This window comes from Botrytis byssoidea (assembly GCF_014898295.1).
Source record: "Botrytis byssoidea strain MUCL 94 chromosome Unknown BBYS_007, whole genome shotgun sequence".
NCBI classification, from domain to species: Eukaryota; Fungi; Ascomycota; class Leotiomycetes; order Helotiales; family Sclerotiniaceae; genus Botrytis; species Botrytis byssoidea.
This window is the reverse complement of record NW_024065848.1, coordinates 454872-470012: the sequence shown is the minus strand read 5'-3', so window position 1 is coordinate 470012 and position 15141 is coordinate 454872. Positions and strand designations below refer to the sequence as shown.

At 42.5% G+C, this 15141-nt stretch overlaps 5 protein-coding genes across 5 annotated transcripts; 4 read left to right on the top strand and 1 right to left on the bottom strand.

The window, feature by feature from the left end:
- Positions 1-945: 945 nt before the first annotated feature.
- EAE97_004179 (uncharacterized protein) lies at positions 946-2382 on the top strand (the record flags this gene model as incomplete). The annotated part of the gene is made up of 5 exons (XM_038874691.1): positions 946-1273; positions 1330-1445; positions 1502-1942; positions 1998-2174; positions 2236-2382. 5 exons carry the CDS (start codon positions 946-948, stop codon positions 2380-2382), a joined length of 1209 nt encoding a protein of 402 aa, XP_038734135.1.
- Positions 2383-2702: 320 nt separating this feature from the next.
- On the bottom strand, positions 2703-4457 carry EAE97_004178 (uncharacterized protein; the record flags this gene model as incomplete). Its single annotated transcript, XM_038874690.1, has 2 exons — positions 2703-4010; positions 4059-4457. 2 exons carry the CDS (start codon positions 4455-4457, stop codon positions 2703-2705), a joined length of 1707 nt encoding a protein of 568 aa, XP_038734134.1.
- Positions 4458-5290: 833 nt separating this feature from the next.
- EAE97_004177 (uncharacterized protein) lies at positions 5291-9428 on the top strand (the record flags this gene model as incomplete). Its single annotated transcript, XM_038874689.1, has 8 exons — positions 5291-5349; positions 5405-5466; positions 5520-5788; positions 5840-5879; positions 5930-5946; positions 6017-6313; positions 6395-6641; positions 6697-9428. The coding sequence occupies 8 exons, from the start codon at positions 5291-5293 to the stop codon at positions 9426-9428; spliced, it is 3723 nt and encodes a 1240-aa protein (XP_038734133.1).
- A 1948-nt stretch (positions 9429-11376) lies between these two features.
- Positions 11377-12324, top strand: EAE97_004176 (uncharacterized protein; the record flags this gene model as incomplete). Its single annotated transcript, XM_038874688.1, has 1 exon — positions 11377-12324. The coding sequence occupies one exon, from the start codon at positions 11377-11379 to the stop codon at positions 12322-12324; it is 948 nt and encodes a 315-aa protein (XP_038734132.1).
- A 1952-nt stretch (positions 12325-14276) lies between these two features.
- On the top strand, positions 14277-15141 carry EAE97_004175 (uncharacterized protein). The gene is made up of 2 exons (XM_038874687.1): positions 14277-14564; positions 14615-15141. The coding sequence occupies exons 1-2, from the start codon at positions 14431-14433 to the stop codon at positions 14934-14936; spliced, it is 456 nt and encodes a 151-aa protein (XP_038734131.1). The 5' UTR covers positions 14277-14430; the 3' UTR covers positions 14937-15141.

The window sequence follows — 15141 nt, the reverse complement described above, 5'->3', positions numbered from 1 at the left end:
AAATGTGAAAGAAGACGTACAATATTCCAAAAAATCGCGACTTGGCCACGGCTGCAATGGTCACATTTGTAATTGATCGATATCTCTTATCATCAACTTGGAACCCTGCAATAGCATAATAACGATAGCAGGAGCAAGCTCCCTAATGATGATTAAGACACAGAATACGCATAGGAAATTGACGAAGATAACTTTGGAAAGTACAACTGCAGAATCTGTGTCGATATCGAAGAAAGAGGGGATGGGAAGCGCACGTGCACACGTGATCCAAACCAAAAATATAGTTCACGCGTTTGCCCGTTCTCGACAGTTGTATCGCGTTGAGCGTCTTTTTTGTCTTTCAACGATATTCGGGTCTCTGATGGTAAGGGACTAGTACTATATACAGGATATTTGAAGTGCTGGTATAAATTCTTGAGAAATGCTCGAGTGGCTCACATGAGTTCTTGCACCCCGCTCGCACGCAACAGTCTAGGGTATTGTCATCATTCCCCATGCATCGCGAAATCATGGTATGATTTGCTAGGTAGGTGCCTTTTTTGTTTGGCAATTTTCTTGCCATCATCTTATCTTCCAATCAAGCGACCAGTATATGATGAAACATTGATCCAATATTCATATGCTCGTTCTACGATAGGCTTTCCGTTGTGATTAGTGTCACGAGCGTATCGGGTTCTATGCTGAGTCTAAATCAGGAATTTGGGATCATGGTAATCTAAAGAATGCACTGGTATGATATTAAACCTATAGTCTCAGGATATGATGTCAATATCCAAAGCTTTGTCGCCATCGCATATGTAGCCCAGGAATCAGATTGGTAGTCGAGAGATTTGCATATATCAGTAAGAGTTTGCTCCTATAAATCCATTAATTTTGCACAATTTATCGATCGTTCGATTCATTCAAGCTAGTGCACCTATCACGTCTCCAAATTCTCAAACTAAAATGGCCCCTTCAGTGATCGAAGCTATCTCTGAAACCACTCAGAATATTCGCGAAAAGATCGCACCTCAATCATCAGATAAAATTAATAACGATGGCGCAAAATCTCAGGAACTACCAGACATTGAGAAGCTTTTACCTTCTGTAGTGGCCCCCAGTGTCGCGCCTCAAGAACAACACCGAGTGCCATTGAAACTAAGTGGCGCTCTGGATCAATTTGAAAGTTTCGACGTCACTCCAATCATCGGTCGTGAATATGTTGGAGTAAATCTCGCAGAATGGATTCATGCCCCCAACTCAGATGACTTGCTTCGAGACTTGGCTATTACAAGTAAGTCAACTTCATACGTTGTGATTATTAATATCAACTCCTTACCTATCATTTAGTCTCTCAACGGTGCGTTGTGTTCTTCCGTAAGCAAGACGATATAACGAATGACCTTCAAAAAGAACTTGTCCAACGTCTCGGTGAGCTTTCCGGCAAGCCTTCAACCTCTAAGCTAGTAAGTAAACCTCGTATCGTTCGCTCGAGATATCCAAATTTCTAACACTATCCTAGCACATTCATCCTGTGTCCAACTCAGGTCGTGAGCACGGCGGGAAAGATGATGAAATAAGTGTGATATCATCTGCCCAAGCCAAAAAGATATATGATCGAAATTTTGAAGCCAAAAATCGTCAAAGTGCTAAAGAAGACTGGCATTCCGATATCTCATTTGAACCTATTCCATCTGATTATGCCTTACTTCGACTGACCGAACTTCCAAAAACTGGAGGTGATACACTTTGGGCTTCTGGATACGAGGTCTATGATCGAATCTCGAAACCTATACAGAAGTTTCTTGAGACGTTAGCAGCTACCTATGCGCAACCGGAATTCAACAAAGCGGCAGAGAAGAACGGATTTAAACTTTATTCGGCAGAAAGGGGTGCACTGGAGAATGTTGGCGAAAAATTGGAAGCTGTTCATCCGGTTGTTAGAACAAATCCTGTCACAGGCGTACGTATCCCATTCGTCTGAAGGTTGATCTGAAGGCTAACACAGGAAATTAAAGTGGAAATCGATCTTTGCACTTGGCCATCATGTTTCCCATATCAACAACCTCACAGCTATCGAAAGCGATGCGTTGCTGGCATGGTTCTTGAGACTTGTGGTTAATAACCATGATCTCCAAGTGAGACATCGGTGGGAGAATGTCAACGATTTGGCGATTTGGGATAATAGGTCGAATGTATGAGCTCTCCAACCCCATACTTACAGCGGCCCCTAAGCTGACGAATTTTTGAAAAAAGTATCATGTCGCCACTTCTGATTACATAAATCTGGGACTGGGCGAGAGGGCTGGTCAAAGGGCCGTGAGTCTAGGTGAAAGACCATACCTTGATCCTGAAAGTACTGGAAGAAGAGAGGGGTTAGAGAAGCTCCAGAAGTCAGAGTGATTGGAATTGGAATTGATCGTTGGCGAGGAAAGAAGAAAAGGTTTAGGTTCATGGGCAATTATTGTTGCTTTCTTCGATTCTTTGACCCATCTTGCAGTCAGCGGAAGTCCCGATGAATTGTTGTTCTCATCTATACATCAAATACATTTTTATATATATAGTCAACCAAAATCTACATGCAGGAACCATTAACTTGTACTATTCTGGTTGGAAAAGGAAGGTCTATTTGCGGGCACTCCTCAGCTACTTCAGGTTATTAGCATCATTTAAACTTCATCAATACAACATTTCGCCTCCTTTTACCCATCGCCGAGGTCCCTCTAAGCCTGTCCATCCCTCACGGCTTCGTCGTCTTTTTTCCTCTCTTCCCCAATCCTTTGTTTTTCCGCTCTCTCTCTCCTCCAGCCCGGCCCCAATTTCATAACCGCAAACAACATTGGACTCAAGACGACATACAACAAGGCAATAAAGGTATATGACCACCCCAACCCCATTTTATCCACCATCGGTACAATCAAAGCCGTGCTTCCTGCCCCCAACAAACACCTCACCAAATTAAACGCTGCCGTCGCCGACCCTGCAGCCTCAGGATTAACATCTACAATTAGAATACTAACAGCCTGCGTACTAGCAATCAACGTATACCCTAGCACGACCAAAATCACACAAGGTCCTGCAATATTTACCCGGAAATGCATTATCCATCCATAGGTGATGGTACTTAAACTTGCAAGCAAAATCATGGGAAATCCCACTTGCAATCGTGCTTTTTCGATGGGAAAATGAGATAGATCTTGTTGTCTAGATTTCACAACTGTGATTCCTAAGCGACGAGCTTCCCGGAAATAAGACCAGTCGATGATTTTACCCTGTGTGAAAGCGGCGAGGAAACATCCACCACTGATGGGAAGATACATAAGACCGACTTTTAAATCGTCAAAGCCGTATATATCGTGGAATTGAAAAGGCATTCCGGAAATGATGGCATAGAAACCTGCATAGACAATTCCGGCATAAAATAGTAAAAGTGTCGCTTCTTTCTCCGATACTATTCGTAAAGTTGCCAATGGATTTGGAAAGCGTAATTTCCGGGCTGCGGCCAATTCATCGCGTTTTGAGTAATCGGGAGTAATACCCTGCTTTAAAAGTTTATGTTCTTTACGGAAATTGGTGAGTGAACGACTCCATTTCGGTGGCGGTATTGATCCGTCGCCTACGATTTTTCTGCAGGTCTCAGGCATGAAAAGAAGTAGTGGAATGAAGAAGATCATTGAGAAAATTGCTAGGAATCCGAAAATCCATTTCCAGCTGGTGTATTGGGATATGATACCGCCAAGAATAGGACCGACTGCGGGTGCAAATCCAGCCATCATGGATGCATAACCAACGTAAATTCCTCTTTCAGCGGAAGTGGCAATGTCGGCTACTACAGCATTTGCTAAAGCAACAGTACCGGATCCACCAGCTGATTGCACCATGCGGAGAATGAGGAGAGCGACATAGTTGTTTTGGAGAGCGAGAGCTATGTTTGATATGATGTAAATCGTGAAACAGATAATGTAAGCCGGGCGACGACCTGCTGTATCCGAGAATCCACCGACGAAAGCCGGAGCTATAGCTTGGAGAATCTATGGCTTTGTGTGAGACGATGTAGCAAGGAATAAGACGAGACTTACCATATAAGTTGTGACTGTCAAATTTACTTGACTGCTGGTGACATGCAAGTCTTCAGCAATGGTATTGATAGCCGGGAAATAAATTTGAGTTGTGAAAGGGGAGAAGAAAGTGGCGAATGTAGCTATCAAGACGAGAAGTCTCTTCTCCCACTTAGAAAATGATGTATATAGAACTTCTTGCTCTTCGAGTACTGTCTTTTCGTCAGGAATATCGTTCTTCTGAACGGTATCGCTTCCCTCAAATTTCTCTGGTCGAGAATTGTTCTCAGCTGCAAGCCTAGTTGAAACATTCTTGAGTTCTTCTTTCGAACTATCTTCTTCATTGATGATGTGCTCGGATAGGGATTCTTCCTCTTTCATCTCATTACCAGCCAATGGCTCGGGTTTTACCTGCTTCATCGTGAAAAAAAAGTTCGCCGGAAGAGTAGAGATGTCACAAACAGCATTATGAAGTCAAAATGACATATGAGAGTAAACATACTGATTCTCAAGTTGTATGCACGTTGGCGCGACGGTGGTATTGATATCGGTAATAAGAACTTACCTCCGTTGGTGAATCCTTGCTGATACCATGTCGCCGACAACAGACTCCAGTAACATTTTTCGTCGTAATAGTTTCCGTTTTCCTATCGAGTACAATGGCAATTTCGTTCGGTAGGGTTATATATCCTTAGAAAGTGAACAAATCATTAGACTACTCGTTTGTTTCAGTTTTCTCTCGAGGTTGTTCTTACAGACCTCGATAGCAACAAAACAAAACAACAATAACATAGCTATCGATATACAGACACTACGCTCTATTAATTGTCTGAAATAAACCTCTCCTAACTATAGATATATCATCTATTATAGCTACAAGAAACCATTAATGCTACACTGAAAAGAGTAGATTGCATCAATCCTGGTATCAATACAGAAGTAGCACAAGCTTGCTTACAGCGAAATCTCTGTCTCCTGGTTGCTCTGTATTTTGATTGGATTTAGTGCTAAAATGTGCAAGCACCCTTGCATGACGATAGATACGCCTATCGATTGGCTGACATAATCACTGTTGTGGTTGCAAAAACCAACAATCGCCATCTATTCAATTAGAAACATACTATCATCGTGCCGCACTCCACTCGAGATTGTGCAACGTTGTCGTACTCACAGCACTAAGGAATAATGGTTTGTGGAATATCTTATATGCTTCGGTGCTTTCGGAACATTGATCGAGATAACAGGGCGCATCGATGGATATACACGACATAGGGCTGTCTGTGCTTCACGAGCCTAGTGACTGTATCGCAGAGTAATAAGTCTCTCCAAAAGCCAGCATAACATCAGCTAATATTAGCTTACCATAGTATTGTCTTTGTTCATGGCTTGCAAGGCCATCCTCGAAGAACTTGGACAGCAAAAGAAATACGTGCGCAACTCATCAGAGCAAAGACATACCGAATACTGACTTTTCCTCACAAGCCACGACTAAAGACGAACCTCGCCGAAGTCTCAAAAATATATTTTCCAGAGGCAAACCCAAAGCCAGAGTTTCTCAGACAAAACTAACTGAACAAGAGGTATACTGGCCTTTGGATCTTTTGCCAAATGATTGCAATAACACGAGAATATTTACTTGGGGTTATGATTCTGTCGTTGCCAAGTTCTTTAGAGGCCCGACAAACCAGAACAACATTTTCGCATATGCAAAGGATCTTCTTTACTTGCTAAGCAACAAGCGTCTAGATTGTGTACGTTTCCTATTTCTCTGATCATCGTGTTACTAAACAAAACTGGTTTAGAAAGAACGTCCCCTTGTCTTTATTGCACATTCTATGGGTGGTGAGTGGATTTCCCGATTACATCACGATAAATCTGCTGACGATGACTAGGAATTATCGTGAAAGATGTAAGCCAATTCTTCTTACATCGCCACTCATACAAGCTATCACAGTCAAGGCTATTGACCATCCGTTTAGGTGATACGGCGCGCTGCGATTGAACCCGATAAGAATCTGAGTGACATCTATCTTTCTACAATAGCAATTTTTTTTCTTGGTACCCCTCACCGCGGTAGTCAAATGGGTGAATTAGGTGAGGTTGTGCGTAGAATCGTGTCCGCTGTGGGCTTTAGTACGAACGATCAAAGCATCCGGAATCTTCAATTCAACAGTTCGGACCTCGAAATCATCCATGAAGGGTTCATTTCTTTATATGAGCGGCCAAATCGACATTTTGAGGTTTGCACATTTCAAGAAGCACAAGGAATGACAGGAGTGAATTATGGAAAATTTGATCATAAAGTCGGTTCTAAACTGCCGTTCCTTGCATCTTTGCTGATCATCTCCGTTCCATAGGTTGTTGAAAACATCTCATCTACTCTTACGGGAAGTGAGCGAATTCAGACTATCAACGCGAATCATATGTCTATGTGCAGATTTGCTGACAGGACCGAGGATGGTTACCAGAAAGTGGTGGGTGAACTGCAACGATGCTTATCACTCATAAAGACAAAATCACTTGCAAGGAGTACGGATAACAAAAACACTGGGTTACCACCGAAGGCATCACCCAGTCAAAAGACTTCTGCATCCTCGGTCTATTGTACGTGCTGCAATTCTAGATTTACAGAGAAAAAACTTGAGCTAAGAGAAGCAAGCACTGAACGAGACTGAACGTCTTTGTATATCTTTATTCAATAAGCCAGATATGTTGGAGTATCAGTCTATTTTGCCTAGCCGCGTCGAGGGCACTTGTGAATGGGTGCTCACAAATCCACAATATGTCCGTTGGTCATCAGAAAAAGAGGCCTGTCTTTTGTGGGTTAGTGGAAATTCTGGCAGTGGTAAGACTATCTTGTCAGCATTTCTACTCGAAAATCTTGGATCTAGCATTTCTTCAGCAGGTACCAAACTGATTGTTTGCTGCTTCTTTTGTGACGAGAAGATTGAAGCGCAGAGAGATGCGAAAGCCATTATTCGTAGTCTCATCTATCAGATTATTGTACGAAGACGCATCTTGGTGAAACATGTCAAGGCGGCATATGATATGCAAGGAGCTCATTTGACAGATAACTTCAATGAACTCTGGAGAATATTTACGGCTATAACAAACGATCGAAAAGCTGGTCATATAAATGTCATTGTTGATGCTATCGATGAATGCGAAGAGAATACGAGAGATCGCTTGTTGAGAGCAATTGCATCACTTGTGAACCAAAAAAACTCTTCTGGTACATATGCTATAAAATTTCTAATCACCAGTCGACCTCTGTTGTGGCGTCAATATGCGTTGGCGCGCGAACGCACCGAGTATACTCTATCAATTGAGAACCTCAACTCGAACAACGAAAGCGATCTTAATTTAGTCATACGGACAAGAATTGATGCAATAGTAAGAAGGACGCAGTGCCGCCCTGAAACAAGAGAGTTTTTGGAACATGCTTTATATTCACGAGCCGACCAAACCTTCCTCTGGGTGACTGTAATTCTCCATATCCTAGAGAGGACATACCTTGCTTCCCAGAATGATTTTCAGCGGATCATTAACAAACTCCCAAGTGGCTTAACAGCTACTTACGAGCGCTTTTTATTGAGCATTCATTCGGATTATCAGATCATAGCAAACAAGCTACTGCATTTTATTGTTGGTAGCATGCGCTCACTTTCACTAGACGAACTTCGAATTCTACTGGCTATCCAACCCCACCATCGAAATATGGAGCAAGTCGAGGGGGAGTGCCAACCTAATATCAGCGAAACTATCCAGGGCATACTAGGTCCGTTGGTACGAATATCCGATAACAAAGTGTCCCTCGTGCACCAGTCTGCTAAAGAATTCCTGCAAAACCTTTGGACTTGGAAGGATAATCCTTTATCTCAAATGTTCGGCGTCAAAGTCGAGGAAGCCAACTACTTACTGGCTGAGGCAACGATGTCATATCTTCTATTAGACGATTTTGCGGTCGATAAGTTCGCGCATGCGACTGATGTTGACTCACCTAGTAGTGCACAACATGAGGACGAGGATACTGTCTGGGACGCATTTAAACTTGAGGGAGACATCACTCTCCAAGAAATTGAATATACAGGCTACCGTACATACCAAAACATAGCCGCTGCTCATGCCCTCTTCGATTACTCTGCTCGATATTGGTCAGAGCACTATTCGAGGTCAGGGTCAGCGAAGAAAATTGCTTTCAACTCTGCCTTCAGTCTACTGAACACGAGTCAGAATTGGGCCAAGAATTGGTTTCGTTACTTCTGGTTTTTTGCAGAGCCAGAGTGTTTATATCCTTCTAAATTCGATACATTGATTGCCACATCCTACTTTGGTCACGTTGAAATACTGGATGCGGTATTAGCAAGAGATTATAAGCACGATCAGAATATCACAGAAACGGCTGTGTATTGGGCATCTAGGAAGGGCAACTTAGAGATTATTGATGTTCTAAAAACTCGGGTTTGGCAGGGCATGACTGTCTCAATAGCACTACATCCTCTGATCGTCGCAGCTCAATATGGATGTCTGGAAGTTGTAAAACTGTTTCTCAATCTTGATAAGATAGATCCAAATGTTCAAGGCATTGGAGGCCGAGACTCATTGTCACTGGCAGCTAGTAATGGCCATGTTGATATCGTCAAAGCATTGCTTGAAGATTCTCGCGTACAATTGGACGTTCAAGATGTGAACAAATGGACGCCATTCTTTTGGGCCGTTGGCGGTAAGCACCTAGATATCGTGCGGTTATTCTCACGAAATCCTGGCACAGATGTTAATCATGTTGATAAAAGAGGGCGGAACGTGCTCTCTTGGGCGGCTGAAAGTGGTGAAACCCAAATTGTTAAACATTTGTTGACGATAGATCGACTGCACTGTCAGAACCAAGATCTCTCTGGACGAGATGCCTTATCGTGGGCTGCTGCGGCTGGGCATCTAGAGGTAATTAAACTGTTACTCGAGAGTAGAAAACTAAAGATTTCTGGTAAGGATAAAGATCAGAGGAACGCGATATCATGGGCTGCAGGTGGTGGGCACTATGAGATTGTCGACTACCTCATCAAATGCAACGGCGTAGGAGCTGATGCAGAAGATGTTGACGGGTGGACACCACTAGCATGGGCGCTAGAAAAATCCGATCCGAGAACCGTTCAAGTGCTCTTATCATCAGGAAAAGTAGACGCAAACCGAAAAGACAAAAATGGACGCACTCCACTCTCTTGGGCGGCAGCGTTAGGTCTCGAGGATATTGTGCGTGTGATCGTTGATGTTGAGGGGATTGATATATATGCACGGGATGGGGATAACCAAACACCAATGTCGAGAGCAGAAGCATTTGGGCACGTAAGTATTGTAGATATTCTGAAGAATGCACGCAAAGACGCAGCATAGACAAGATCGTAAATTCAAAAATAATGATATCATGTCCATGGAATCCCTGGTTACAAAGCTTAGACCAGAACAGGAGCCAGAGCATTTAAGATTGTAGCGCTTGGCCTAGAATACCCAACAAAGCAAGAACTTTCCAATGATGTCGCGATATATTTGTCTCTGCTGGTAGAAGAGACAGAGACAATGAAAACACTAGCAGCATCTTCCCTGATGTGCCAGAAATGGGCTCTGTCGCTTAACAGGGACTTATTGGCCAATCAAATCATCAGGATTCCTTGAATATAATCTACCATTCGCATTTATTCTTTAATATAAAATTCAATCAACATCACTTATATATCAAAACTTCGAATATAATAATACATACTAATTTTCAATCTTTACTCTTTACTTAAATTATAAAAAATCGAAATCTGAAATAAGGATTCTATATTATAAATAACGTGATTGAAAAATTATTAAAATAGCTGTTTGATCCAATAAGGCTTTATCATTCAAGGTATATCGCACAGACCACTTTTGGAGCCCATTTCTGGCACCTTAGGGGATAAGAGATTGTTTGTTCCTGGGATGATGGCGAATTCCTTACCGAACAACTTCTTTCCCAAGGGAAATGAGATAGTCTTAAGGTTTCCCTTTTATTTATCCTTTGATACTGCTCTCCAGATCAATTATACATATCCCTCATTTCGCAAAGGCAAATAAACAGGCCAATAGGATAATTGATGGAGAAAATACGAGTCTCAATGAAGAAAATTATGTGGTCAAATCCGCCTGTCTAGAGTTTCCAATTGAGGATTGCAGTGAATTGGGTTTTGAATGTCATAAGGAGAGAACAAGGCTACTTATTATTTGAACTGAAAATCTAATAACCCATACCAAACGTTCCCTCCGGGCAGTTGTAAAGTAGTCAAGCACAGAAGGACTCAATTGCAGGAAAGGCAGTCTAGTCATCCTGAATAAACAGTTGTTTTGTGGGTTGCAAGCCCTGAATGAGCTTTCGTCATTGGGGGTTTTCCAGTCAAAAGTTCGTATTGAGTAGATAAGGAAAATCGCAGTGGCCCTATTGAGCTTCAATAAAAGTGAAGTTGAGAGCTCTTGCCACAGGAGATGTCAAGAGAGGGAAGAGGCTGGAAATAGGTAGTTTTTTGCGTTAGTGATGAATCACCTCTCTTTTGCAAAGGCCTCCCTATCGAAAAGTATCTAATCAGACTGCCAGTAGGTACATTGAAGGGGGCCGAATAGCCTCATAGTACTTGATTGTAGGTAACTCTTTGAATAAAAGGTTCAAAGGCCTTTTTGGATGAAACTCGAATTCGTGGGCTATAATTAAGCGGCTTGATGTGATGATTACTCGGTTGCGTTTGAGGAATATAGTCATTTTTCAAAGATCATTTGTTTTAGCAAGAAACCCGAAGGAATTGCAATACACAAAAATCAAGCGTACATTCAGAGAGGGAAGTAGAAAATTTGAAAATCAATGTATGGCTTATTTTTCCTTTCTAAAACCGCATATACATTGATATCTTCACGCGCGAGGATTCTTACCATTTCGTTCCTTCCACTTGTGACATATGCATAGAATGATAAACAAACAATCTTAAAGCGGAAAGAACGACATATTGTTTCTCCTCCCTAATACTGAACAATCGTCTGGAAAGTGCGACGATGGGTTAAACAGAAGTAATAAATTGAATTCTGCTTCCCAGGAACTCCTAGACCTGAACATAAACAACAACAACAATTTTGCTCGACTCCAACTCAGAGATCATCGATTTTTGGTTATGTTAAAATAACGATACGACATAGATTTTGAAGAGAACTTTATTCAAGTATGTATTTCCACCCATTCACTCCCGTTGTCAAATTGAATTCTAGAATGCACAGATATTTCTTTGGTTGTTTCAATGCTAACCGTCTGGCTGCTGAATAGCCTGAGTTACAAGATATGAGTGACCTTGTGGTTCCTCCGGATTACGATGGACTATGGAGTCGTGAAATTTGGTTACAAAATCAGACCAATCTTCAAGCGATCCGTCCATTTATCTCCGCGGTTGACTTTACTATTCCATCCGGGCCCTCAAACGACTTGCAATCACATGAAAATGACGCGGCCAAAATCTACGGGCGGATAACCATTCCTGTTCTAGCTCAAAATGCTACTTTTACAGAGGATAACGAGAATTGGAACGCATTGACGGCCTTCGCGCCAACTCTCGAAAAGTTTCTTTGTATGGCTTCCAAAGTTTTGAGGCAAGATCTAGAGGAAATTTTGCCAAGACCTCAAGGCAGAACTCAGAGTGACTATAAAGCTGCTCTTGAGATTTGCCAGCGTGCTCTACCCGCTGATCAAGGTGGAATGCCTTTTAGTGACGAAATACGTAGTGTTAATTGCTTTTCTCATGTTCGAATATCGGCAAATATCTCGATGGGAAACCCCTGGGAGAAACTCAAACCAGATACAGATACCGGAGCTTGTGGGCCTTGGGTCGTGGTAGTTCCATGGGGTCAATGGGGCGTCTCTGGTGATTGGCTATATGGGGGAAGAATGGTGACCCCCCATTACAGGAATCAGGGGTCGTATCCCGGCAGTTCATTCCAGGTGCGGAAAGAAAAGTATGTTCATAATACCCCATTTCTCCCGATTCCGGGTAACGAAAGGTATCAATTCGAATTTTTCATGCCGCACCTTCCCGAACATAACGGGGAGGATTATGAGAGAATGGCGGAAGAAGAAAAGGAATTGTCAACAAATTGCCCGCCGATGAGAAATCCTGATAGGTTTGGAGGAACTACGCACTATGCTGCGATGGCGTGCCAAAATGGTATCCCTAGTTTCCCGCGAATTCCTCCAGCCAATGGGGTAACACCAACAGGCTCCCATCTCGGCTTGTAATTCTAGAGACATGTGCGATAGACTAGAAAAAGAAGGACAGAAAATATACATTAGACTGTGTTCGAAATCAGAAGAGAATAATTATGGTATTGAGCCTCTGATACTCTTATTTTTCTATACTGCTGATTGTAAATAACTTGATGAGTCTTACTTAAAGTACCAGATGATGGTTACTCCTCAAGAGCTGGTTCGACAAAAATATGATAGACGGCTTTGGTTGTGGGAAAACAGAGTCGTCGAATTCTCAACAAGGTGGACTTTCATAGCTCCAATATTTAATTGATACCCAAAAGACCTAGGTAGTTGAAGGACGCCCGAAATTAGTCGTTTGTTACAATGGTTCTTAGATTTTGTGGAAAATTGCATGGCCAACGGATACTCGCAACACTTTTCGATGATATTGCCAGAACAATGAAATCTCGATGTGCGATTAAGTTCGTAGCAAATTACTCTTTACTCTTGATGTTCTTCATTCCAAACAATCAGAAATGATGAATACGAAATCTCCAATTTTCGTAGCATTCATGTTCTGAAAACCGGTGTGATCTGTCATTCAAAACTTTGATCTCAGTCATGTCCGTTGGGTGTGTATCTCGGGCCAAAGAAGAAAATGAAATGAAATGGAGATGAACGTGGAGACAGGTTTCTCGTAAATCAACACAAGGATTTTATCAACCGAGGAGCATTTTTTCTAACAACAAGATTCACCCCTTTCTTTACCCACTGCCAAAACAATTCAAGGAGCGCATTGCTTAATGCGGTGTGCTGTCGATATATCAAAGTCAACGTATTCCACACGTGTAAGAATACAACTCGGTCTATGGATCAAACACTCGTATTGACCTGAGTAAAGCAGGTAACGATCCAAGCGTCAGGCCATAGACAAAAATCCAGTTACACTACTCAGTACAAAGAAAGGTCAGGCGAGTGTCGAAAGATGGCAAGCGAAGCGATACAAAATATGCCAACAATAGGTACATACATACATCATGTTTCTAAGAATACGGAGCAGCAGCACGTTTTGACAAGTTGACCCCTAATTGCCAAGCACGTTGAATAACGCATCGTTCAATTAGACTTTCCACAAACTGGGTTTTACCCCACCAAAAATATGGAAGTGGAGTGAGTGAGGCAAAAAGGGGCTATGCGGTGCGGCTGGTGCGATTTTGTTTAGGTAAATTGTGTCACTTATTCTCCTAATAATTAGTACATCTCCATCTTCTCGTAAAGTATCCATCGCTATTTGTGCGCGTAGAATTAGTTATTCGATCGAGGAGACCGATACCACTGTACACTCGGATATGTCGTTCCGTTGACCTAGCTAACTACCTCTTAGGGGTTCGTATTAAATAGTCGGAGCAGATCTCGGGAGTTTCACAGCGGGTATATATCCGGTCCTGATGGTACCGAAAGTACTGCATACTATTTGCGGGGATAATTAAGCGTAAGAATAACCTTACAGCATGATTTACTAGAGAATCTGTATAGAAGATTCTAGTGATTCTATGGAAACTTTTGGGTGTTGTGTTTTTATTCTGGTATGCATCACTGACAAAATTAGAAATATGTGACGTTTGTAAGAGATTACAAAAATAAACATCTAATTGTAACTGTGTGATATCCAGGTAGTTGTCGTTTAGGATACCAATGACTTGGGTCTACCAATTCTCTTTCCCAGTAATTTTAATATTAATGCCAAATGTGCTTAAGTTTTTATCCAACGTACGATGTGATGTAGGGACACAATGTCATGCATACAAGCAAACAAAAACAACCTTCAACCTTCAAACAATAACGTTCGCCTCGTCCCACTTACAGCCAAGTCACAGCATCCACTGAATACGAGAGCGAGAATTGCCGGCTCCACAGATCGGCATTGTGTGTACTCTGTACATCGTGCATCTCGTATCTAAACATACACACTCTGGAGACTCCATTAAAAAAGGAAATGTATAGCGATGGCAGGAATATATAAGAATGAGGTATCTATCCTGTTGTATCATTCCTCATTCAAACACACAATCTCATCATCTTCACTCACAATAACCAACATCTAAACCAATCCTCTCAACTTTTCGTCAAGAAATCAATCTTCAAACCGCAAACATGCAATTCTCATCTGCTATCATCTCTGCCATCACCGTTGCTCTTGCATCGGCTGCCGCCGTCGAGAAGCGCGACGCCGTCTACAACATCTCCGAGTTCAGCGCCAGCTGCATCCCACACAGCACCCATTGCCTGTAAGAATTCTCCCATTCTAATCTCAAACCACACACTAACCCGCAACCAGCTACTCCTTCTCCGTGATCCAACCCGGCACCATGGAGACCACCGGTGTCAAATGCAGCGCTCTCGTCTCCGAGAACACCGACGGAACCCTCCCCGACATCCCACAATGGGGCGGATCCTGCATCGATTCCTCCCGTTCATTCTGGGTTACCCGCGATAGTTCCGGTCTCAACTTCTTCGTTTCCCAACCGATTTCCGTAGCTAGCAACGAAACTGCTACCCACTTGCTCCCCAACAGCGACTTGGTCATGGTTGCCAACACCATCGGTAGCACCCAGAGCTACAAGGGTCCTACCTCCTTCAGTTTGACCGCCGTCTACTAGAGAAATTGACCGAGATGGAAAAGCGCCATGGCTTTTTCAACGGAAGTCTTTGTTTACCTAGTGATCATTGATGGATATTAGCGAAGTTTTTGTTTCTGTTCTGGTGTGCGGTGTAGGATGTTTTTGCAGTGTCGGATGTTTGGTGTAGATAGTACTGAGAGAATTGTTGGGATAGTAGAACTTTAATATAATTACTTCCCACCCA

What these genes read in the sequence shown, in the direction of transcription:
- EAE97_004175 (XM_038874687.1), top strand. Translation starts at nt 14,431, where the DNA reads ATGCAATTCTCATCTGCTATCATCTCTGCCATCACCGTTGCTCTTGCA. An exon ending in CCACACAGCACCCATTGCCT is followed by an intron (nt 14,565 to 14,614) that starts GTAAGAATTCTC and finishes ACCCGCAACCAG; the next exon opens with CTACTCCTTCTCCGTGATCC.